The sequence below is a fragment of the Rutidosis leptorrhynchoides genome, chromosome 2 (genome assembly GCF_046630445.1).
Source record: "Rutidosis leptorrhynchoides isolate AG116_Rl617_1_P2 chromosome 2, CSIRO_AGI_Rlap_v1, whole genome shotgun sequence".
Lineage (NCBI taxonomy): Eukaryota > Viridiplantae > Streptophyta > Magnoliopsida > Asterales > Asteraceae > Rutidosis > Rutidosis leptorrhynchoides.
In genome coordinates, this window is record NC_092334.1 from 341,523,292 (window position 1) to 341,548,257 (window position 24,966).

The 24,966-nt window shown below is 33.2% G+C and overlaps 1 protein-coding gene across 1 annotated transcript; it reads left to right on the forward strand.

Moving 5' to 3' along the window:
- Positions 1-2,048: 2,048 nt before the first annotated feature.
- Positions 2,049-23,890, forward strand: LOC139888867 (uncharacterized). Its single transcript, XM_071871850.1, has 2 exons — positions 2,049-2,147; positions 23,363-23,890. Exons 1-2 carry the CDS (start codon positions 2,049-2,051, stop codon positions 23,888-23,890), a joined length of 627 nt encoding a protein of 208 aa, XP_071727951.1.
- Positions 23,891-24,966: the final 1,076 nt, after the last annotated feature.

A 24,966-nucleotide genomic window follows, 5' to 3' on the forward strand; every position in this document is an offset into this window, starting at 1 on the left:
TATTCATTTTGTATATAAAAGTATTTATATAGTTAGGTTATGTATGTTAAATATATTTTTATACATATCATTTGTTTGTTGAAACTAGTAATAGTAATAATGCTAAAATAATATATATAATGGTAAAAATGATAATATTGATAATACTTCATATTACTAATAAAAATAATAATGTTAATATTCTTAGTGATAAATATAATTATATAACTATAAAAATATTAATTTTACTGTTAGTGATAGCTTTAATAATAAATCTTATAATAATGATAATAATAATAGTTTTTAATCAAATGAAAAACTTAGTAATGATGGTAATGAAAATAATTATTTTGATAATAATACCTAATACTTGTTAATGATAATAATAGTTTTATTTATTTTCCATAATAATAATCTTAGTAATCCTAACCATAATAATTCTTATATCAATATAAATAATTCTAATAATAATAATAATATTAATAATGATAATACTAATATTAATAATAATAGCTATAATAATAGTTTTAATAAAAATGGTAGATTTAAAGTAATGATACCTTTAGTAATTATAATAATCTCTAATAATAACAGTACTTATAATAATAATAATAATGATAATAATAATATTAACAATTGTAATTATAATGATAATACTAATATTTAATTATAATAATAATAAATTGTAATATGTTAGTAATAATAACAATTAACTTAACAATAATAATACAAATAATAATTTAAAAAATAATAATAATAATAATTAAAACTACCTTAAAAGCTTTGCTAAAATAAATGCCAAAAACAGAAATTGAACCCGCAACCTCACGTTAATCCCACAACCACCCAAACCATCACACTGTCTGAATTTATTTGCTACAATCATGATTTTAATCTGTTTTATCATGTATCAAACTTGTTACTAAACCTCTCGGCCCAACTGCAGAATTATGTGGCCCAACAAGTTAAATTGTTTAGATTCATAGGGTTCGGTTTTAAAAAAAAATATATATAACAGGGAAAAATGTAAGCTGCAGTAATTAGGTGCAACTACAATATGTCGGCCACTTGTTATTAAATTTAATCGATCTTTTTCCTTATTCAATCATTATCGCTGTAACTTCCTCCCATTTCATCGCTATCATCACAGCTCAATCATTAAAATTGTGTATACGTCCCAAGAAAGGAATAGAGCATGGTGGTTTGTGTCAAACTATAAAGTGATGATGGTGATTTAGTGATCAAGTAATAGGGTAGCAAACGATCATCGTGTAGCCGAAGGAAAATAAAAGTAGCTTGTGTGCGTGGTTAGAAGGTAGTTGGTGATCGGAGATGGTGGTTGTGGTGGGTCTGCAGCGGTAGTAGGAACCGTTTAGCAGTAGCATACAACACGAGGAATAGCAGCAGTATGCACCCATTAAACTTTATTCTATAGTTGTTATTGAGCTTGGTGGAATCAGAAAAACAAGAGGATCAATTGGTAGGGTTTACAGCGAAAACAGTAGCAGTTATATGGGAGTGGTGGTTTCAAATGGGTTTTTAGGGTTATTGGTTCAATCGAGACAGGAGCAAAGAAAGGAACACAAGATGTGGTGATTTTCCAACGATGACTCACGGTGGTGTTGTTTGATGGGTCTCACGATGAGAGGTGTGGTGGATTGGTTATGGTCATTGTGGTGTTCAAGTGATGATCTCTGGTGGTTGTGTGATGGTCTGAGATCATACAACAGCAACACAACAAGATCATAATGCGAAATAGATTGACAGATAATTTAACAACCGTACTCAGCTGAAACTGAAAATCGACTAGATGATAATGAAACTTACCTTGTATTCTCGAGTTATAACATATCCGATGGTTTGTGAAAACGTAACCAGGATAGCAGTAATTTAGTCGTGGTTGTGGGTATTTTTGGCGGACAGAAAACAATAGAGATGGTAGCTAGTGGGTTTTGGGTGGTTTATACAATGAATACAAGAAGAAAGCTGGAACGAGTATAATACTTAAAACAGTCTAAGTGGGTATTGCAGGTCAACGAGTATTAATTAGTAGTAATGGATAATGGATAATGGCGTTTGATGGTGATGATCAAGTTGATGGATTAAGTGGGTTTTTGATGGTTTCGTTGAAGCCAGGAAACATTAGCAATAGCTCGAATAGTGATCATGTGATGATATTGGTTTCGGACAAAATTAATTACAGCAGAAGAGTTTGGGTCATGCATAGAAGAAAGAAAGGAGGAAGAGAGAAAAAGAAATGGAGATGAAGTGATGATTGATCAAGTGATGGGTTGAGTCGAGTGATACAAGAGATAAAAATGAAAAGTTATATTGTGAATACCAAAAGTATGGTTAATATAATAGAAGGAAACTAACACAGTAACAATATTAACAATTTATATTTTAAGTGGGTAATAGTTTGGGTTGCGGATCAAGAAGATCAAGAACAAAATTTTGTTGTTGTGGTTTGTAGTGAATGTAAATAGACAGGTGCATTGTATTATTTTTTGACCAAAAGATAAACATAATTAAATCATAGTGTATGTGTTTGTTTTATTATTTACGTGAAAAAGAAATAAAGCAAAGGAAGAGAATTGCTAATTTTGGTTGTGAGTGTACAGTTGGACAAAAGAAAAGAAAAGTTAGTTGTTGATTGATATGCATATGAATGCATGTATGTATTGATTAATAAATTAAAGCAAACAAACTCCGTGAAATACTCAATCATTCAATATTAGAGAAAAGATATTTCAGATGCTGGGATATGTAAAGTTACATAAATTATTTAAACGATTAAAAAAATTGAAGTTGACACCCATGTTCATGCTAGGCGCCCGTGAATTTTTAGTTGCCATGTACTGCCGAAAATTTTAACTTGTTTAGTGTATCTCTCACAAAATAATTAATATTCACAGGGCCAATTTGATTTAAAAGTCCAATAAGATAATAACATCAGAGTTCATACGTTCAAAAATGCATTTACCTCATAGTATTATTATTATAATTAGTTATATATTTATTTTTAGTTTAACACCTTGTAAAACTAATAAGTTTGAAATATAAAATTTTACGTGTAATTATATTCGAATTACATTATATATATAATTACATTTTAATAACAATTTTATTATATCGCATATTATATTACGTAACAATTAAATCATATAATAGTTCATTAACATATTCCAAGTTATAATATACATATATTTATATATACATAACTATTTGCATAATTGTTCGTGAATCGTCGGAACTAGTCGAAGGTCAATTGAATATATGAAACAGTTCAAAATTTCTGAGACTCATCATTACAGACTTTGCTTATCGTGTCGAAATCAAATAAAGATCAAGTTTAAATTTGGTCGAAATTTCCGGGTCGTCACACCTTACATAAGAAGTCTTACACTTCACTAGATCTAACACCACCGGGGCTTCCTCATACGACAGTAAAAACTCCCCCACTTAGGATTCAGCTCCATATTCCCACTGCCAAGATGATAACATCCCGCGGAATTGTCATTCCACGACACACATGACCATCCTCATCGTTGGTCATATACACCAAATCACCGTAAATTCACCTTAGGCTCTCTGAGCCATCATACACAATCACTAGAGATGTCGTACACGCGATGACATCGCACCTTCGTACCACGATTAACAATTAACAGCCCTTCGTCGTTTGCAAAGCGAACTCCACCAAAATCCTATGTACGCCTCTAAGCCTAGGCATACGCCACTCCGCTTAATCAGTCGTTCATCTCAGTCGAGATCACTCGACCTTCCCCACAATGAACCTTTATTAACAATTGCTCACTCTCATGGAGAAGAGTGACCAACCCGACAAAATAATTGCATCGACCGCAATATCAACACTTCATCCTAACCTTCGGCCTAACCGACCATTAAGTCCATCATTGACTCACCGGTCATATTTACCCGCCTATCACTTAAGAGCAACAAGATTCGCTCACCCGTCACTTCATAAGAAGTATTTACCGCCATGCTCTTAAACTTCAACTTGTACAACAGTCGAATTCCTATCACCTGTCGATCCCTATTATAACCTTCGATGCTTCCAAGGGTATCTCACGGGCACCCTAAGCACAAAATGATCACACCATCACCGGAGTTGAACATTACACTAGCAGGTATAAGAAGGCACCTGACGCCGTGTCATGCACACTTCCACCGCAACCTATCGAGATTTTGAAACTCGATCTTTGGGTTCCATACACCCGACGTCACCTACCTCTCCAGAATAATGACCTGAAATCATACCTTCCCGAAAGCCTTACGGTTTATTGTCTTATCGAAAGTTTCTACCGATCACACGCTACCCGCAATTTCCACAAGGCTAAACGATATAGCCTAACGAAAACTTCCGTCTAACGCTAAGAGGTGCTTGGAACACCAAGTCTTACACCCTTCCGAATGTCGACACAACCACTACAACAAGGGATATTCCAACAGGAATGTTACCCTATAGTCCAAATCACACTAACGCGACCATTGTCATTCGGATCTTACTCCCATGAGTTTAAGGACCCGAAGACTCCTCGATTCGCAAATTCCAAGATGACTCATAACTAGAATCCTTACGCGATTCTCTAACCACACACTCTACGGAGTGTAACTTAATTTTACAATCATTAGACTTGCTACGTCCCATCACGGGATTCAAGTCCTCGTCGCACACACATACACACTAATCGGTTATCCTAGTTACGGTGAGTGACTTTAACCAATGACAATCTCAATAGTTCCCCCGCTACCTAGGGTGACTAAGTACGCGTCGAACTCGTGAGTTTGCTCACTCACTTAACTAACTAAAACCACCATAACACTTCCCGACTAACAATGAACCTGATGTGTCTACAAGCACATCATCCGAGATAACTATATCCTAGGAACCAATAAAAGATTCCTAATTCATCCCGAATCTACCCCAACCATGCCACGTTTCCTCCGTTCGGTACTCGTCATGTCATGCTTGATGTCAAGATACACTTTCGTAATAATGGTGATCGGTCACTATTACAAATGCGTACCTTACCATTTTCACATGGTCACGCAAAGTACTTTACTCGGACTGACGCAACATTCACACCAAATAACACGCGATAACTCCTAGTACCCGAATGACCAAAGTCCTTACCGTGAACTTGATCACTCAAAGCCGCCAACCATTCGAATCTTTCCAATAGATTCATCCCTAAGACACCGCACCAAATAGATACCTGTATATATATACACCTATATACAATATAATAATAAATGTACACAAGTACACCGCAACAACAAGTCAACCTACAACCTAGGTGACTATCACTAAAACAATATCCAGGTTCACCTACTTACATTAGGCACTTTCAAATCTCAGTCTGACCCGTATTCCTACAAGTCCCGCATATAATGCATAAACGTCAATAAGTCTAAGACTAGGCACCTATTCCAAGGTCACCTAATTCCCTTAGACTATGCTCTGATACCACTTGTAACGACTCAACCCTTTATCCAACAGAATACGCAGCATTTTTTTTTATATATGAGAGAAGGGTGCGCGGCGCGCTCCACTGCCTGTGCGCGGCGCGCACAAGGCCTGGTCAGCTTCTGTCCGAAATTTCCAATTTTTAATTAAAGATCTCCCACTTCCTGACACTTTTAGACGAAACGCTTTTCACAACATATAATATTAGATAAAACTAATACGTTCCAATAATAAAACGAGTTTTACAACGCCGGGCCCACATCGGCCGTTTTACGACTTTCATACAAAATACAACTTTCAATCCCAATTTACATTTAGACGAGTTAGGACTCTATAACCTAACTCGATACCAAGAGCATAATCCCGGGGACTACCAAATCCCCAATCCGCGTCCGTATATCCAAAAGCTACCCCATCGAGCCCAAGTGCTCCTATGCAACTACTCTAACAACTAGCTAGCCACATGACACAATACCTGAAAAAGGTAAACAACGAGAGGGGTAAGCTAACGCTTAGTGAATGCAATAGTTATACATACACATATATAACCTACTTACTTGTAACCACTTAAACAACTACCTCATACACGCTAGCAATTTAAATTAGCATACCATTTCAACGCACAACGCTAAATCCACGATATCACGAGCTAGCACAAACGATAGCATATAACACGAACAATATAAAATGCTATACAACAACACATAACCATAGTTAACCAATCATACAAAGGGAACGATTCTCGCAAATGAATCGTTAGCCACGCAGACGCCACTAGTATGCATCACTAGTCCCTCAGATGGTATCGCATACCCGAACTTAAAACCCACCCGTCACGTAAAATGTGGTATCGCATACCCGAACTTTAAAACCCACACTTCACGCCCGCACACACACATGATGATGAGGTATCGCATACCCGAACTTTAAACCCTCATCCCATGCCAACACGATGTGGTATCGCATACCCGAACTTAAAACCCATGATGTGCGTATAGGTGTATACGAAATAGTTATATTTTTACTAGGAAATACTATTAAATACGATACAATTTTACACAAGTTATTTATTTATTTATAGAGTGGAAATACCTAAATCTTGCTACAACACTTATAGGTAGTGTACCTAATCATACAATAGTGTAGTTTTTAGTAAGTCCGGTTCGTTCCACAGGGAGCTAGCCAAGTTTAACGCTATATTTTTAAAACTATATTTGTATATAAATAAATATATATATATATATATATATATATATATATATATATATATATATATATATATATATATATATATATATATATATATAAGTAGTTTTATTATTATAAAAGGGGTTTTTACCGTTTAATGACCGGTTTGTCGATTTTAAAACTTTAGTCGCAGTTAAAACCTAATGTAAAATATTAAAAATAAAAATAACTTAATTTAAAGTGTAAAGTAAATGACAATAATTAAAGTGCGATAAATTAAAATGCGATAAATAAAATGACAATAAATAAAATTGCGATAATTAAAAAGTACGATAATTAAAAGTGCAATTAAATAAAATGACAGTAAATAAAAGTGCGATGAAATATGAAATAAAGGAATTATGCTTATTTAAACTTCCGTAATCATGATGTTCGACGTGTTGACTTTAGTTTATTACCATGGGTTAATTGTCCTTTGTCCTGGATTATTCGATATGTCCATCTGGTTTTTGTCCATAACAGTCCATCAGACATAAATATAAAGTGCGAGTATCCTCGTCAAATTATCCTTATATCCGAAGTCAAATATTCCAACTAATTGGGGACTTAAACTATAATTACACCAATTTTCCTTGTATGTGATTCACCCCTATTTTAATAAGTCCATTAACTATTAATCCATTCCCGTGTCCGGTTAAATGAACGATTATTAGTACTTATAAATATCCCTCCCATCGTGTCCGATCGAGTGTATGTGGTTATTTATAATTACGTCCAATTGTAAATCTTTATATTAAATTAAAGAACTATCATTCAATTAAACAAATATAAAGCCCATTAATAGCCCATAGTCTAATTTCCACAAGTGTCGTTCTTTTGTCCAAACCCCAATTATGGTACAAAGCCCAATTACTCCGTCTTTAATATTTAGCCCAACATCATGATTACTTCAATTTAAATAAGCATAATAATAACTTAGCTACGAGACATTAATTTAAAAGGGTTGAACATAACTTACAATGATTAATAATAGCGTAGCGTTACACGGACAAAATTTCAACTTACACACTTACAACATTAGCTAACATACCCTTATTATTATTAAATTAAAATTAAAATTATAATATATATATATATATATATATATATATATATATATATTTATATATATATATATATATCGTAAGAGTTAGAGATAGATTAGAGAAAGATGTGTTTATTTCGTCCGAAAATGCTGAAATTTATAGATGTGGCCAGGTATCTGCTGCCATGCGATCGCATGGATTTTGCACTTCCAGGCCATGCGGTCGCATGGCCTTCTTTTACAGCTCACATGCTTTTGTTTGTTTATTTGCCGACGGTTTATATATATAATATAATATATATATATAATTTTAAGAATTATTTATATATTATATTATATTTATGTGCATAGTTGACTTGTAATTTTTAGTCCGTTGCATCGAGCGTTGAGAGTTGACTCTGGTCCTGGTTCCGGTTTTTCGAACGTCCTTGCGTACTATTTAATATCTTGTACTTTGCGTTTTACGTCTTGTACTCTTGTAATTTTGAAACGTTTCTCATCAATAATTTGAACCACTTTGATTGTACTTTGTACTTTTGAGCTTTTTGGCGGTTTACATCTTCAATTCGTCAAATCTGTCTTTTGTCTTCACCTTTTATTATTTAAACGAATATCACTTGTAAATAGAACAATTGCAACTAAAAGCTTGTCTTTCTTGAGGGATAATGCTATGAAATATATGTTCGTTTTTAGCATTATCAAATATTCTCACACTTGAGCGTTGCTTGTCCTCAAGCAATATAGTCTTGAAATAAAAATACTAGAATCACTTCTTTATTCTTCACACTTTGTATATCAGTGATTTTTATACGGCGGTATGAACAATGGTAGTAACGATGTGGTTTACAGTCACACATGATTATGAAAATTTGGATCCTTTAGGAAATTGGATCTTTATGAAAACATTTGATCTTTTGAAAATTCAATCTAGCTTTTACCCTAGATAAGTTTTCCGGAATAACCCTTCACCGGTGTTTGCAAATTGTTTTTGTGGGTTTGGTGGGTTTCAGATTTGAAAATTTTAGCTCAAAACTTGCGGTTTTGTGTCACTCACTTGCTAACCTTGTATTAGGAAAGCAACACGTCCAGAATACTTGCTCCGTATATTACCTTTCGGTAAACTACCGTCCAGTTGTAAAGGAAAGCGTTGAACAAGCAACTGTTAAGGCAATGTCCCGTGACATGCTTTTAATTATGGTCTATATCGTGTCAGATGCAATTACTATCCTTTGTAGGAGCAATAGTAAAGATCACCCTATAGTTTTTTGATCTGGCACAAGGTCTTGTCTTCGACCATGCTATGCAACCACCGTTCTTACGGTTGATACCCGATTTAGTTCAGGTGACCTAATGAATTCCAGGTGAATTCCTAGGATTTTACGTTCAATGGTAATGAACGCATTAAAAATGGGTTTTCAGAAAACAAATCGGTTTGTAATTTGATCAAAATATTTTCTCGTTCAAGCTCAAGTTTAGATATCATCGAATTCCATGAGTTTGTAATTCTCAATCTTTAAGGTCAATCTCAAGGATTGAGTAATATCAGTCTTAAAAGCTGATTTTTGATCTTTAAGGAGATTATCTTTTCTGGGGATCTGATTCATTAGTCTTATAAGCTAATTTGCACGGTGCCCCCCCATTGTACGAGACAGATCCTCTCATGATTAGGATAAGTCTGACCACTTGGCGACCCTGTTTGATGCTGAGGTCCGTGGATTTCCTGCTAATTTTAGAGATGACTTTTATAGATTTTTCGTCAATCTACAGCTGGTCTGGACGACAACTTCCTGACCTAAATCAAGAAGCGCGTGTCTTTTTTCATGTGAAAGACTTTACTTCCTTTTAAATTACAATAAACTAGGTAAAACTGATTAATATCGTCCAAAACAAAAGTATTTTCAATTATTTGTAAAAAAAATATGTGACATATGTTCTAAATAACTTGGTAAATTTTTCCCACACTCGACTTTTATTTTCCTTTCTATGCCTTTTTATTGTCCTCTATTCCATTTTAAATGAATTCTAACATTTTGGGTTGTTTCTCAATTTATGTCCTTTCCGAGGTAACAATAATTTCGGTGTTAACACCTAGTTTTATCGCTCATAAATATGTATAAACATGATTTTGAGTTCATTTAATTGAAAATTTTGAAAAATTTTACTAGAATTGGGTAGTCAGTATATAAGACTAGGGTTGTTCTTTATTATCAGAGAGCACTAGATTCTAATACAACTACTGCGTTACTAGTATTTTTAATGGTAACCAAGTGTATAAGTCAAAAATTTTAAAAATCCGAAAGAATTTAACCCCTTTCCACACTTAAGATCTTGCAATGCCCTCATTTGCAAGAAATCAGTACAATTTAAATTATTGAGGGTGATTAGCGTAGAAAAATGATTAAATTTTACCAAAGTTTCCAAACATATTGGCGTTTGTTTGTTGAATGATAAATGGTGCACATCATTTGTTCATTCCGTCTTGTTGTTACTTCACATTTATTTTTCGTTTTGTCGTCAAAATTAGTAGCTTTTGCTGAACTTAATGCCAGTCTTTGAAAATGCGCTGTTTTACCATGTTGTGTACATGAAATAAAATACATACAATACAAATATAAACATGCATGGTAATTTGAAATGGGACTTAACATCCCACTTTCAAATCAAATATGAAATATTAGTACAACATAATAAAAATGTTTAAACTTACATAAAAGTATCACAATATAATATGTTTAAACATAAATAAATAAAAATAATAAAAATAAAAATTATAGAAATCACCAACGGAACTATATCAATCTGGATAGGGGTTCCAGTTCATGTCGTCGGAGAAATTTAAGAGTTTAGGGGTGTAATTTTTACCTTCTTGCTAAAAAATCCGAACCTAGGCATGATTAGAGCGGATTGTAGGATGAAATTTGGTTGAATTTGGTGAAAAATGGCGATTTTAGAGTGATATGTGTGTGTTTGCTCGTATATGTGTGTGTGTTATGTTATGAGACAGAACAGACTCGCTGGAGTTTATGTTTCTGGTCAGGAATTTGGCCTCATGCGACCGCATGAGGTTTAAGAGGAAACCCCATGCGATCGCATGGGGTCTGTGATTTTTTTTTTTAAATAAAAACCTTTACTTAATAAAACATAAATTAATAAATTTTAAAAATTTGTTTCTTTTTAGGAGTGAGGGCGTTTCGGATCGTTGTCCTAGTCCGCCTCTCGACAATATTTTAAAATTTGTCACTTTTTAAGCGTCGTTATAAAAGCAAAGATTTTTGGTTTTTTTTATGGCATACTTTAATTTAATAAGATTAAAAATAATGATAATAAAATTTCTCGTCCCTCCCTTGGGTAAAGCAATTTCGGTTCAACGACCCAGTTTTCAACTCACGACGAATTTTTAGAAATCACATTTTTAACTTAATGAAATAAAGTAAATTTTTGATTTTAAATTCACACCAAACTTAAATTTAAAATGCATAAAATTAAAAATTCATATTATTAAAATTAAAAATTCACACCAAATTTATATTATATTTTTGTTTTTACACATACAAACTTATATTAAAAATATTAATTTTTCAAATATTTACAAACTTAAATATATTGATTTTAAAAAGTTTACAATATTAATTTAATATTTATATATTAATTTTAAAAATAATGTAAAAATTAAAAATAGTTTTGGTCTTTTTATCCCACTTTAATCAATAAAATATTATCAAAAATATACGCCCCTCTTTTCGGTAAAGTAATTTTGGTTCAATAACCTAGTTTTACTCCTGACGAATTTTTGAAATATTTTGGATTGATTGATTAAAGATATTTATACCTTAAGAATAAACGGTAAATTTTGCAGTGATGTAATAAATTTTTGTATGATATCAATAATTTCGGTTACACATACCTAATTTTATTGAATACCAATTTAATACTTTATAGCGAACAATTCAGCGTTTATTATCAAAAGGTTAAAAGCAATAAAAATAAAAATAAAAACTGTACATACTTACATGTGAGATAGAATTCTCAGAGACCTGCATTAGCCGACTCATAGGAGAGTCGTGTGATTTGTTTCTCCATAGCTACATAAGCGTAATCTCGATTCTTCAATATCTTTTCTTCTAAACATATGAACGGTCCTTCTCTGCATAGAGTAACAAATTCGGTATTTGAATATGTTTGATTATTTAAACATTTACCTTCGTGTGACCATTTTTCGCATTTATAACATCTTTCAAGGTGTCGTGCTCTTCTTTTTGTTACGGATTTTGATTTTCCTTTACCAAAATGTATCTTATGATGATCTTTTCTGAGTTCTTTTCTTACTCCGTCCATTTTACCTCTTATGAATGATACCAGTTCACTCGGAAGGGTGTCATTATTACGTTTAGTAATCATAGCGTGTAGCATTAGACCATGGTTCAGATCAAAGGAATTCTTCATCTCGTAAAACCTAAAAGAAAATAAAAAATCAGAATGGAGGGAGAAGAGTAGTTCTTTAGGGTCTGCTAGGGAAAGACCATTCGGATTCCATTCTCGAGAACTGCACGAAAACAGAATATCTAACTCTAACATAAATATATATTATCCTAAAAAGATTCGAACCTTCCAACACTTAGTTAGCTGTGGTGTCGAAATTGTGATTAACTTCATCTTCGACTTCCATTAGATTATCTATGTAATGTTTAACTCTGTGACCATTAACCATAAATTCAACTCCATTTGAATTTATTAACTCTATTGTTCCGTACGGAAAAACACTTTTGACTATGAATGGTCCAGACCATCTTGATTTCAATTTTCCAGGAAATAGCTTGAATCGTGAATTGAAAAGAAGAACTCTGTCTCCTTCTTTAAATTCTTTTGAACTTCTGATTCTTTTATCATGCCATTTCTTCGTTCTTTCTTTATATATTAACGAATTTTCATATGCTTCATGTCTTAATTCTTCTAATTCGTTTAGTTGACTTAACAGTAGACGTCCGGCTTCATGTAAATCAAGGTTACATGTCTTCAAAGCCCAAAATGCTTTATGTTCAATTTCTACTGGAAGGTGACATGCTTTTTCGTAAATGAGTTTAAAAGGTGTGGTTCCAATTGGAGTTTTGTAGGCTGTTCTAAAAGCCCAGAGTGCATCCTCCAATTTCATGGACCATTCCTTCAGATTTGATCCTACGGTTTTCTCTAGAATACGTTTTAAAGCTCGGTTGGTATTTTCAACTTGTCCACTTATTTGTGGATGATAAGCGGTTGAGATTTTATGAGTTACTCCATATCTTTTAAGAACTTTCTCAAGTTGATTATTACAAAAATGAGTACCCCGATCACTTATTAAAGCTTTCGGTGTTCCGAACCTAGCAAAAAGACGTTTTAAGAAGTTGACTACAACTCGTGCATCATTAGTTGGGAGAGCTTGTGCTTCCGCCCATTTAGATACATAATCAATGGCAACGAGAATGTAGAGATTATTATGAGATTTTGGAAATGGACCCATAAAGTCAATACCCCAAATGTCAAATACTTCACATACTTGAATGATATTTTGTGGCATTTCATCACGTTGACTTATTTTTTCGGCCCTTTGACATGCATCACAGGATTTACAAAGAATCCAGCGTCTTTGAAAATTGTAGGCCAATAGAATCCAGCGTCGTAAACTTTTCTTGCTGTGAGTTGAGGCCCATAATGCCCTCCTATTGGTCCTGTGTGACAATGGTTTAAGATTTGACTAGCTTCATCCCCGAATACACATCGGCGTATTATTCCATCGGGACAACTTTTAAACAAATGTGGATCATTCCAAAAATAATATTTTATATCACTAAAGAATTTCTTTCGTTTTTGGTACGACAACCCTTTTTCAAGGAATCCACGTACTAAGTAGTTTGCATAGTCTGCAAATCATGGAATTTCACTATAATCTATCTTCAATAGATATTCATCAGGGAAGTTATCTTGTATGGCCGATTCATTTAGAACTTCTAATTCAGGATTTTCAAGACGAGAAAGATGATCAGCGGCGAGATTTTTTGCTCCCTTTTTGTCTCGGATTTCAATATCGAACTCTTGTAAGAGTAAAATCCAACGGATTAATCGTAGTTTGGCATCTTGTTTCGAAAATAGGTATCTAAGAGCAGAATGGTCGGTATAGACCATCGTTTTAGCTAGAACGAGATATGAACGAAATTTGTCAAAAGCAAAGACAATAGCAAGGAGTTCTTTTTCAGTAGTTTTGTAATTCGTTTGTGCTCCTTGTAACGTCTTACTAGCATAATAAATAGGTTGAAATCTTTTTTCAATCCTTTGTCCTAAAACGGCTCCCATTGCAAAATCACTTGCATCGCACATAAGTTCAAACGGTAAATTCCAATTTGGAGTTATCATGATCGGTGCATTAGTGAGTTTTTCTTTAAGAATATTAAAAGATTTGGTGCATTCATCTGAAAAGATGAATGGAGCATCCTTTTCTAGGAGTTTATTCATAGGAGTGGCAATTTTAGAAAAATCTTTTATGAAACGTCGGTAAAAACCAGCATGCCCTAGAAAACTCCTAACTCCTCTAACATTGGTGGGATGTGGAAGTTTAGCAATTACATCTACTTTAGCTCTCTCCACTTCAATTCCTTCCTTTGAAATTTTATGACCAAGAACGATACCTTCTTTAACCATGAAATGGCATTTCTCCCAATTAAGAACTAGATTTGATTGCTCGCATCTAATAAGCATTCGTTCAAGATTAATTAGACATGTTTCAAAAGTATCACCGAAGACTGAAAAGTCATCCATGATAACTTCCATGCATTCTTCTATCATGTCGTGAAAAATCGCCATCATGCACCTTTGAAAGGTTGCAGGGGCGTTGCAAAGTCCAAATGGCATGTGTTTGTAAGCAAAAGTACCATAAGGGCACGTGAATGTGGTTTTCTCTTGATCCTCGGGTGCTATTGGAATTTGAAAGTATCCGAAAAACCCGTCAAGAAAACAATAGTAACTATTTCCGGCTAATCTTTCCAACATTTGATCAATGAAAGGTAAGGGAAAGTGATCTTTTCTGGTGGCGTCATTTAATTTTCTATAATCAACACAAACACGCCATCCTGTTACAGTCCTAGTAGGAATAAGCTCATTTTTCTCATTTGTGATGACAGTCATGCCACCCTTCTTAGGTACACATTGAACTGGGCTTACCCATGGACTATCAGAGATTGGATAAATTAAACCTGCATCTAGTAGTTTAATAATTTCTTTCTTAACAACATTTTGCATATTAGGATTTAGTCTTCGTTGGCGTTGCACATAGGTTTTATGACCTTCTTCCATAAGGATTTTATGTGTGCAATACGAAGGACTTATGCCTTTAATGTCATGAATCTTCCATGCAATAGCTGGTTTATGAGCTTTTAGCACAGAAATGAGTTGAGATTTTTCATTTTTCATAAGAGAAGACGATATTATTACAGGTAATTCAGATTCACCATGTAAATAAGCATATTCCAAATGGGTTGGAAGTGGCTTTAACTCTAATATCGGTGGTTCTTCTATCGATGATTTGTATCGATATCTGTCTTCTTCTTTTAGCATTTGAATTTCTTCTATTGTTGGTTCATATCCATTAACCATGAGTGTGGCTAACATTTTAACTTCATCAATTGGTTCAGTTCCTTCTCCTAACAAACATTCTCCGGTTCCTTGTAATTCTGGAAATTCTTCTAACAATTCTGCATGTGAATCTATAGTTTGAATATAATAACATGTACCATCTGCAGATTGCGATTGTTGCATGGCTCTATCAATAGAAAAGGTAACACTCTCGTCCTCTATACTTAGGGTCAGTTTCTTACCAAACACGTCTATTATTGCTTTAGCCGTGTTTAAGAATGGTCTTCCTAATATGAGAGGAACTTGAGAAGCTTCTTTCGTGTCCAGAATAACAAAATCTACTGGAAATACTAAAGTACCAACTTTAACTAGTATATTCTCCATTATCCCTCTAGGATATTTTACTGATCTATCGGCTAGTTGTATGCTTATTCGTGTTGGTTTCAATTCTCCAAGGTCTAGTTTAGCGTATAGTGAATACGGCATTAAATTTATACTAGCACCTAAGTCTGCCAATGCTTCTATTGAACTAAGACTACCCAGAAAACATGGGATCGTGAAACTTCCTGGATCTGATAATTTTTCTTGTATCTTATTCAACAGCACTGCAGAACAATTAGCATTCATAGTAACAGCCGAGAGTTCTTCCATTTTCTTTCTATTTGTGATTAGATCTTTCAAGAATTTAGCATATCTAGGCATTCCTGAAATTACATCAATGAAAGGAAGATTTACATTTATCTGTTTAAACATATCCAAGAATTTGGATTGCTCGGCTTCAAGTCTCTCTTTTCTCATTTTACTCGGGTAAGGAAGTGGTGGTTGGTATGGTTTAACATAAGGTTTAGCCTTAACTGTATTATCTTCATTAACCTTTTCAAATACCGGTTCTGTTTCCTTATCTTGCTCAGATTGTGGTTCTTGTGGAGTAGGAATAGTGTCATCAGAAATTACAGGTATTTACGGTGGTTTAAGTGTAATACCACTTCTTGTGGTAATGGCTTTAGCTATTTCATTCCGAGGGTTTGTATCGCTAGGTAGACTTTCCGGTTTTCTTTCACCTATCAACCTTGCTAGGTTACTTACTTCTTGTTCCAAATTTTGAATAGAAGCTTGTTGATTTCTAAATGCTTGAGCATTTTGTTCATTGGTTTGTTTCTGAGATGTGAAAAATTGAGTTTGAGATTCAACTAGCTTTGACATCATATCTTCTAAATTTGGCCTTTTATCATCGGTTTGTGGTGGTTTATTTTGAAAAATAGGTCTTTGCTGATTGTAAGGATTGTTGGATACTTGTTGATTGCTAAGACCTTGTTGGTTGTTGTATGGAAGATTTCAGTTATAATTCTGATTTTGATTGTAGATTGGTCTTGGCGGTTGATAATTATTTTCAGGCCTTTGGTTCATGTATGAAACATTCTCTCTTTGTTCCATTGTTTGTTCAATACTGAGACAATCTTTTGTTAAATGTGTTCCTCCACACTGCTCACAACTAATTCTTATTGAGTGAATATCTTTAGTCATCTTTTCCATTCGTCTCTCGGCAGCATCTATCTTTGCAGAAATGGAATCAAAGTCATGGCTAGAATCGGCTTTAGCTGCTTTAGATGATCTAAGATATCTTTTTCTTGATGCCACTCATGTGAGTGGGAAGCAGTGTTATCAATAATTTTGTAATCTTCAGTTGCGGTTTTCTTCATAATGGAACCACCAGCTGCTATATCGATGTCTTTTCTTGTAGTGATGTCGCATCCTTGGTAGAATATTTGTACTATTTGATATGTGTCTAAACCATGTTGCGGACATCCTCTCAACAACTTTTCAAATCTTGTCCACGCCTCATATAGAGTTTCATTTGGCTTTTGTGTGAACGTAACAATTTCTCCTTGAAGTCTTACGACTTTAGATGCCGGAAAGAATTGTTTAAGAAATTTTTCAACTAAAACATCCCATGTATCAATCGCCCCTTCAGGTAACGATTCTAACCAATCTTTGGCTTCTCCCTTTAAAGTTCAGAGAAATAACATGAGATATATCTGTTCATCCTCCACTTCTCTAATTTTAAATAGAGTACAGATCCTATTAAAGGTACGAAGATGTTCGTTTGGATCTTCCTTCGGCGCACCACTAAATTGGCATTGATTAGTTACCATGTGTAGGATTTGTCCTTTGATTTCATAATATGGCGCATTAATGTCTGGTTGAGTAATTGCGTGACCTTGGCCAGTGCGTTTAGCTCTCATTCGGTCTTCCATACTTAGAGGTTCCAGATTTTCCATAATTGAGTTTGTTGAATCTGAATCACTAAGGCATTCTGATTTAATGGTTTGTTCCTCGACAATCTCTGTTTGAATGATTGGTGGTTTCGGAGGAAAGATTAATGGTTCAGGATCTCTGAATTGCCCCTGAATATCCTCCGGATTCTCAATTGTGAGGCCGGGTTCAAAAAATGGATTATCGGAAATTTGAATTGGAGTACTTGGTCGACTAGATGACGATTCTAAAGAAAAATCAACGGCAACAATATTGGCTAGATGTCTTGATAGAGTTACAGGTGGTGAACGTATAAAAGGTGGTGAACGTTTTGCTCGGTGCATTTACTGAATATCCTATTAGTTATAAAAGATAAAAATTATATAAGTTATCAAATTAATAGACTTTTTTGCTTTTGCCCACATTTCGAATAGCTAAAAGATGTAGCAGGGAGCCATAACCCTTTAAATCGGAAGCTCACAACTTAGCCACTAACAAATCCAACTATTACTACGAAGCAGAAAATTTGGATGTCTATCAATTTAACTGCTTAAAATAATTTTTTGTTGAAAACAAAATAAAGAAAATTCTATGTCCTAGAAACTAGAGCGGCGAGAAATAAGGAAGAAAAAGAGCGCGTCGGAAAACGTCGAAAAATAAAAGATCGAAAAATAATAATAAGAACGTAGCGCGTCAAAACTTAAAAGTCTAAAAACTAAGAATTAAAAGTTGCGTCTAAAAGTATTAAAGCTTAAAAGAAATTCTATATCCAAAACGGCAATAACTTAAAAAGTACTAAAATTTATTAAATATTAAGGCGATAAGTGACGTCGTAAAATTCTAAGGCGCCTAAATCTTAGTCTAAAGAAAAAGCACTTAAGGGATTTTACGGCAAAGCCTAAAAATCTAGAAATAAAAATTACTACGGCAAAAACTATAACTTAAAACTAATTACGAACGAAAATTATAAAATTATGCTTTAACGATTAAAAATATACAAAATATAAAAATAGACTTAAAGTTATAAAAATACAATTTTTTTTATAAAAATATTTTTTTATATTATTTATATAAAAGTATTAGTTTTATATATTTAATTAAACTTAATAAAACTTAATATTACAAATTAATTAAAACTAAAATTAATTAATTTAATAACTAACCCTAATTAGGGTTTAATATTAATAATAATTAATAATAATCCGTAATTAATGCAGTACCAGGTTCAGTTGGGCGTGTCAGAACCTCCCATGCGGTCGCATGAGTTTTATTCATACGAGCCATGCGATCGCATGACTCTTGGATCTGGGCCAGAAGTCTGGGCTGCAACAGTGTCAGGCCCGTAAACTTTTTTACTTTTTTTTTTAATTTTCTGTTTTATAATTATATTAAGTATTTATATAAAATAAATAAAAACCTATATTTTTACAAACTAAAATAGAAATAGAAATATTTTATAATTTATATATTTTTAAACAAACTCTTAAAATTATATATTTAGTTTTTCTTTTTTTTATTTATATTTTTGTATTGTTAATATTTAAAACGTATTTTTACAAAAAGAAATTAAAACTTAATAAATTTTTTTTATATAGCGTTTCGCTTCTGGCATTTAAGCAGTCCCCGGCAGCGGCGCCAAAAATACTTGATGTGCGTAGAGGTGTATACGAAATAGTTATATTTTTACTAGGAAATACTATTAAATACGATACAATTTTACACAAGTTATTTATTTATTTATAGAGTGAAAATACCTAAACCTTGCTACCACACTTATAGGCAGTGTACCTAATCGTACAGTAGTATAGTTTTTAGTAAGTCCGGTTCGTTCCACAGGGAGCTAGCCAAGTTTAACGCTATATTTTTAAAACTATATTTGTATATAAATAAATAAATATATATATAAGTAGTATTATTATTATAAAAGGGGGTTTTTACCGTTTAATGACCGGTTTGTCGATTTTAAAACCTAATGTAAAATATTAAAAATAAAAATAACTTAATTTAAAGCGTAAAGTAAATGACAATAATTAAAGTGCGATAAATTAAAATGCAATAAATAAAATGACAATAAATAAAATTGCGATAATTAAAAAGTACGATAATTAAAAGTGAAATTAAATAAAATGACAGTAAATAAAAGTGCGATGAAATATGAAATAAAGGAATTATGCTTATTTAAACTTCCGTAATCATGATGTTCGACGTGTTGATTTTAGTTTATTACTATGGGTTAATTGTCCTTTGTCCTGGATTATTCGATATGTCCATCTGGTTTTTGTCCATAACAGTCCATCATTCATAAATATAAAGTGCGAGTATCCTCGTCAAATTATCCTTATATCCGAAGTCAAATATTCTAACTAATTGGGGACTTAAACTATAATTACACCAATTTTCCTTGTATGTAATTCACCCCTGTTTTAATAAGTCCATTAACTATTAATCCATTCCCGTGTCCGGTTAAATGAACGATTATTAGTACTTATAAATATCCCGCCCATCGTGTCCGATCGAGTGTATGTGGTTATTTATAATTACGTCCAATTGTAAATCTTTATATTAAATTAACGAACTATCATTCAATTAAACAAATATAAAGCCCATTAATAGCCCATAGTCTAATTTCCACAAGTGTCATTCTTTTGTCCAAACCCCAATTATGGTACAAAGCCCAATTACCCCGTATTTAATATTTAACCCAACATCATGATTACTTCAATTTAAATAAGCATAATAATAACTTAGCTACGAGACATTAATTTAAAAAGGTTGAACATAACTTACAATGATTAATAACAACGTAGTGTTACACGGACAGAATTTCGACTTACACACTTACAACATTCGCTAACATACCCTTATTATTATTAAATTAAAATTAAAATTAAAATTAAAATTATAATATATATATATATATATATATATATATATATATATATATATATATATATATATATATATATATATATATATATATATATATATATATATATATATCGTAAGAGTGAGAGATAGATTAGAGAAAGATGTGTTTATTTCGTCCGAAAATGTTGAAATTTATAGATGTGGCCAGGTATCTGCTGCCATGCGATCGCATGGATTTTGCACTTCTAGGCCATGCGATCGCATGGCCTTCTTTTACAGCTCACATGCTTTTGTTTGTTTATTTGCCGACGGTTTATATATATAATATAATATATATATAATTTTAAGAATTATTTATATATTATATTATATTTATGTGCATAGTTGACCTGTAATTTGTAGTCCGTTGCGTCGAGCGTTGAGAGTTGACTCTGGTCCTGGTTCCGGTTTTTCGAACGTCCTTGCGTACTATTAATAACTTGTACTTTGCGTTTTGCGTCTTGTACTCTTGTAATTTTGAGACGTTTCTCATCAATAATTTGAACCACTTTGATCGTACTTTGTACTTTTGAGCTTTTTGGTCGTTTGCGTCTTCAATTCGTCGAATCTGTCTTTCGTCTTCACCTTTTATTATTTAAACGAATATCACTTGTAAATAGAACAATTGCAACTAAAAGCTTGTCTTTCTTGAGGGATAATGCTATGAAATATATGTTCGTTTTTAGCATTATCAACCCACATCGCATTTCACACAAGTAAATACATTACATACACACATGTATAATTATTCCACTCACCTCGAAATGCCCGCACAAGTCATGTATGTAAATCGCCTCCAAACGCAACCGAGCAAACCTTTACCTATAATACGCATATAGGTATACAAACAATCAACATACATTTTCTACGAGAGAATTTGACTCCAACACCCTTAACCGAGGGTTTATACCGACCTCCTCAAACCGCCCATTTATACACCTAAAGGGGACTTCACCAATTACCACTACGGGTGGTAATTTCGACCATCAAACAAGTACAATTTAACCTAAATTATACTTGGAACCATTTAAACCAACCTAGGTCTTAACACGAAATTACTACTTAGGTAGTAATCATTTCAAACGCCATTAAACACTTAACAAAAGTGCTTATCATCCAATTAATCCAAAATTAGTGTCATTATCAAATTTGACCCAATTCAATTCACCCTTTTGACATAAGTCCCGAAAACATCCTTAATCACTAACGGCTAGTGATTAACTTTCCAAAACACCATTTAACGCATGAACCAAGCATTTACATACTTGATTCTTCAAATCTTGACTCAAAACCTAGTTTGACACCAAATCAAGGTTAACACCCATTTTGTCATACAAACATGTTGTTATGAACATCTAAACACTAACACACTTACAAACTAGTGATTTAACACCCAAACCATGAACAAATTTGTCCTCAAACCCTAAACCCACAATAATCGGGTTTACTTACACAACACATATAGCAAAACCCCCCAAATTCATGAGAAATGGGGTTTAGAACCCTAACAAGCTTCAACCCTAAACATGAACAAGAGTCTTAGCAATTAAATTCGGAGTTAGAGCTTACCAACACTTCCAAAATGTAGGTAAGAACGAGATGAACAACTTTAACACTCGAGCTTTTGATCGATTCAAGCTTCTTCTTCTCCAAAACCCCAAATCTCTCTCTAGAACTCTCTCTCTCTCTCTCTCTAAAAATGGATGCGAGTGTTTAGTGGATGTGAAAATGATCCAAAACCAAATCCAATTCTGGTGTTAAGGCTACAGATCCGACCTCAAGTGAAAAGACACAATTGCCCTTCATTTAACTCTAATTAACAGAAAACTGTCGCCAGGTGTAGTGCGCGGCGCGCATGATGGTCCAAACAGTCTGTCAGCTTTTAAATTTCCTCCACGCTTCACACACTTAATGTGCATCATTTTTACTCTATGTACAAGAATTATTTGGGTCTTACATATACCAAGTCATATATAATTTATAATTCAATCGATTTCAATCAATTAGGGGTTTTTGAATTCCTGATTCAGCAATTGATTAATGATTTCAAAAAACTAAACAATTGCAGAAAACAACTTCATATAACATGGTTATTTGTAGCAGAATCACTAATTTTGAAACCCTATTTTAACAAATAGAAATGATGACAGTGATGATGGTAAGGCTAACAAACCTTAATAAAAGAAACACGAGATTTATAATCTAAGTATTATGGTTACAAACCTGCAATCACCAAAATTACGGCTCAATTAAAGACCTGCGCAACGCGAACGACGCGGGCTATCAAATGATGGCCGAAAAATGAAAAAGTAACGGAAAAACGAAATGAGGAAGAGGCCAAGGGGGCGGCAAGAGACCGGAATCGGAGGAGGTGAAGATAAAATTTGATAAGGAGGCGATTAAAAGAGAGAGAGAGAGAGATAAGAGGTTTTGGTTGTGAGAATAATCAGGAGAGATTGAAAACTGATCCGTGAATCATGGAGATAACCATCTGGACACGTGTTAATCTTTGGTAATTAACCTAATTAATTTGGATTTAATATGTGATTTACACGTGGAAAAGGATTAGCAAATTAAATATTGATGTGACAAGTGGACGTATCCCACCTGCTTTGATGGTGGGTCTGACACATTGGATGGAACCTCACGCTTTATGTGAGAAAAGGATATATATATATAAATTAATAAATAAATAATGCAAAATATAGAAACTTAGAAACCACCCCTCCTAATAAAAAGTCTAATCCTTTACAACGACTTTGAGCATTGAGAGTGATTACCCGTCAATTCAATATTGAGTTTAGTGTTCAGAAATTTTGAAGGTAAAAAAGCTATCATGTCTTATTGATGAGCATCGACAGGCTGTTCAAACTTCGCGACATGCTACCATAAGGAACAATCTTGTACCGTTAAAAATTGTTATTTTCATATGGAGGGTACTAAAAAGGCGGATCCCGGTTTGTACCGAAATTGACAAGAGAGGTATTGACCTTGATTCCGTTAGATGCCCTCTGTGTGATGACGACGTCGAATCGATTGACCATGCGTTATTTTTTTGTCGGCATTCAATGGATATTTGGGAGAGAGTTTACAAATGGTGGAACTTAGGATCGGTCACAAACTTAAGCGTTAATGAAGCTTTTCGAGGGAATGCAAACCGTACCTTAACCAATTTGGGCTCGAGAATTTGGCAAGCTTTGGAATGGACTTGTGGGTATCTAATGTGGAAAAACTGGAACAACAAAGTCTTCGGGAATAAATGTTGGTCGGGACCAACGGCTCTAATGGAGATACAATTGAAATCATTCGAATGGATCTCCGCTCATGTCAAAGATAGGAAAATAGATTGGCTAGATTGGATGTCTAATCCTTTAAATTATTGTATCTAGTTTAGCTGTAATTTTGTTGCCATCTTCGCAACTTTAGATTTAGCTGCAATCCCAGATTTGTTTGTAACTGGGTCAGCTTTTTTCTCGTGTACTCCTGGGCTTTGCTCAGTTTCGTGTTAATTTAATTTCTTTTCGAAAAAAAAAAAAAATACTAACTAGCTTAGTGTTTATGTTCAATGTTTAGTGGTATATGTGAACTAATAAAAATAAAAGAATGAAAAGGATAAAACCTAAAGATTTTATGGAACTTTAAAATCCAAAAGTCCATTTTGAGACTTGTGAGGGAACGCCAAGATAAAATGTTGAGAGAATGTCGAACCGAAATGACAAACATCGAATCTCCACGTTTCTAAAGTGGAACTTCAAAGAAACTTTGTGAGAACCTTGCTACTCTTGAAGCTCTTATATATTACATTACATTACAATTATCTCATTAGAACATGCGATTTTACTATTCATTCTATTTTTTTATTACCAAAAGTATTTTCATCATTTGGCTTTATAGATATTTACTAAACCAACTAGTTTCTCTTTTCATAAAAAATAAATATTTATATATAATTAAAATTTATTTCGTTAAGATTATCAGTTGGAAATTATTACATGAAAAATATCAAAAAGATTATAATTTTAGGGTTTGTTTTGTAAAATTATTTAGTAAAAATTAACATACATTTAGATGTTTGGCAGAGTAACTGTAGTTGTTAGCAAAAGAAGTAAAATGACAAAAAAAACTATGAACTTTTTCTCAAACTCTAGTTCTAAGAGCATCTAGCTTTATTAAACTTAAAATAATTTTTTGAACAAAACGAGACTAACTACGTTCGAAACGGACGTTTTTTTCAAAAACGGTACGCGCACCAAATCTAAAACGGGTATTAGGATATATATATATATATATATATATATATATATATATATATATATATATATATATATATATATATATATATATATATATAAGCTGCTATCTTCCATTTTGAGGAGTAATATACACTGATCAATATGTCTCAACCTTCATACAATGACCACCAATCCACATCCAAAATCTCTACCAATATCTTCGTCACTAACTT

Coding starts and splice junctions, on each gene's coding strand:
- LOC139888867 (XM_071871850.1), top strand. CDS start 2,049: ATGGCGTTTGATGGTGATGATCAAGTTGATGGATTAAGTGGGTTTTTG. Junction 2,148..23,362: donor ATAGCTCGAATAGTGATCAT/GTGATGATATTG, acceptor GAGCATCGACAG/GCTGTTCAAACTTCGCGACA.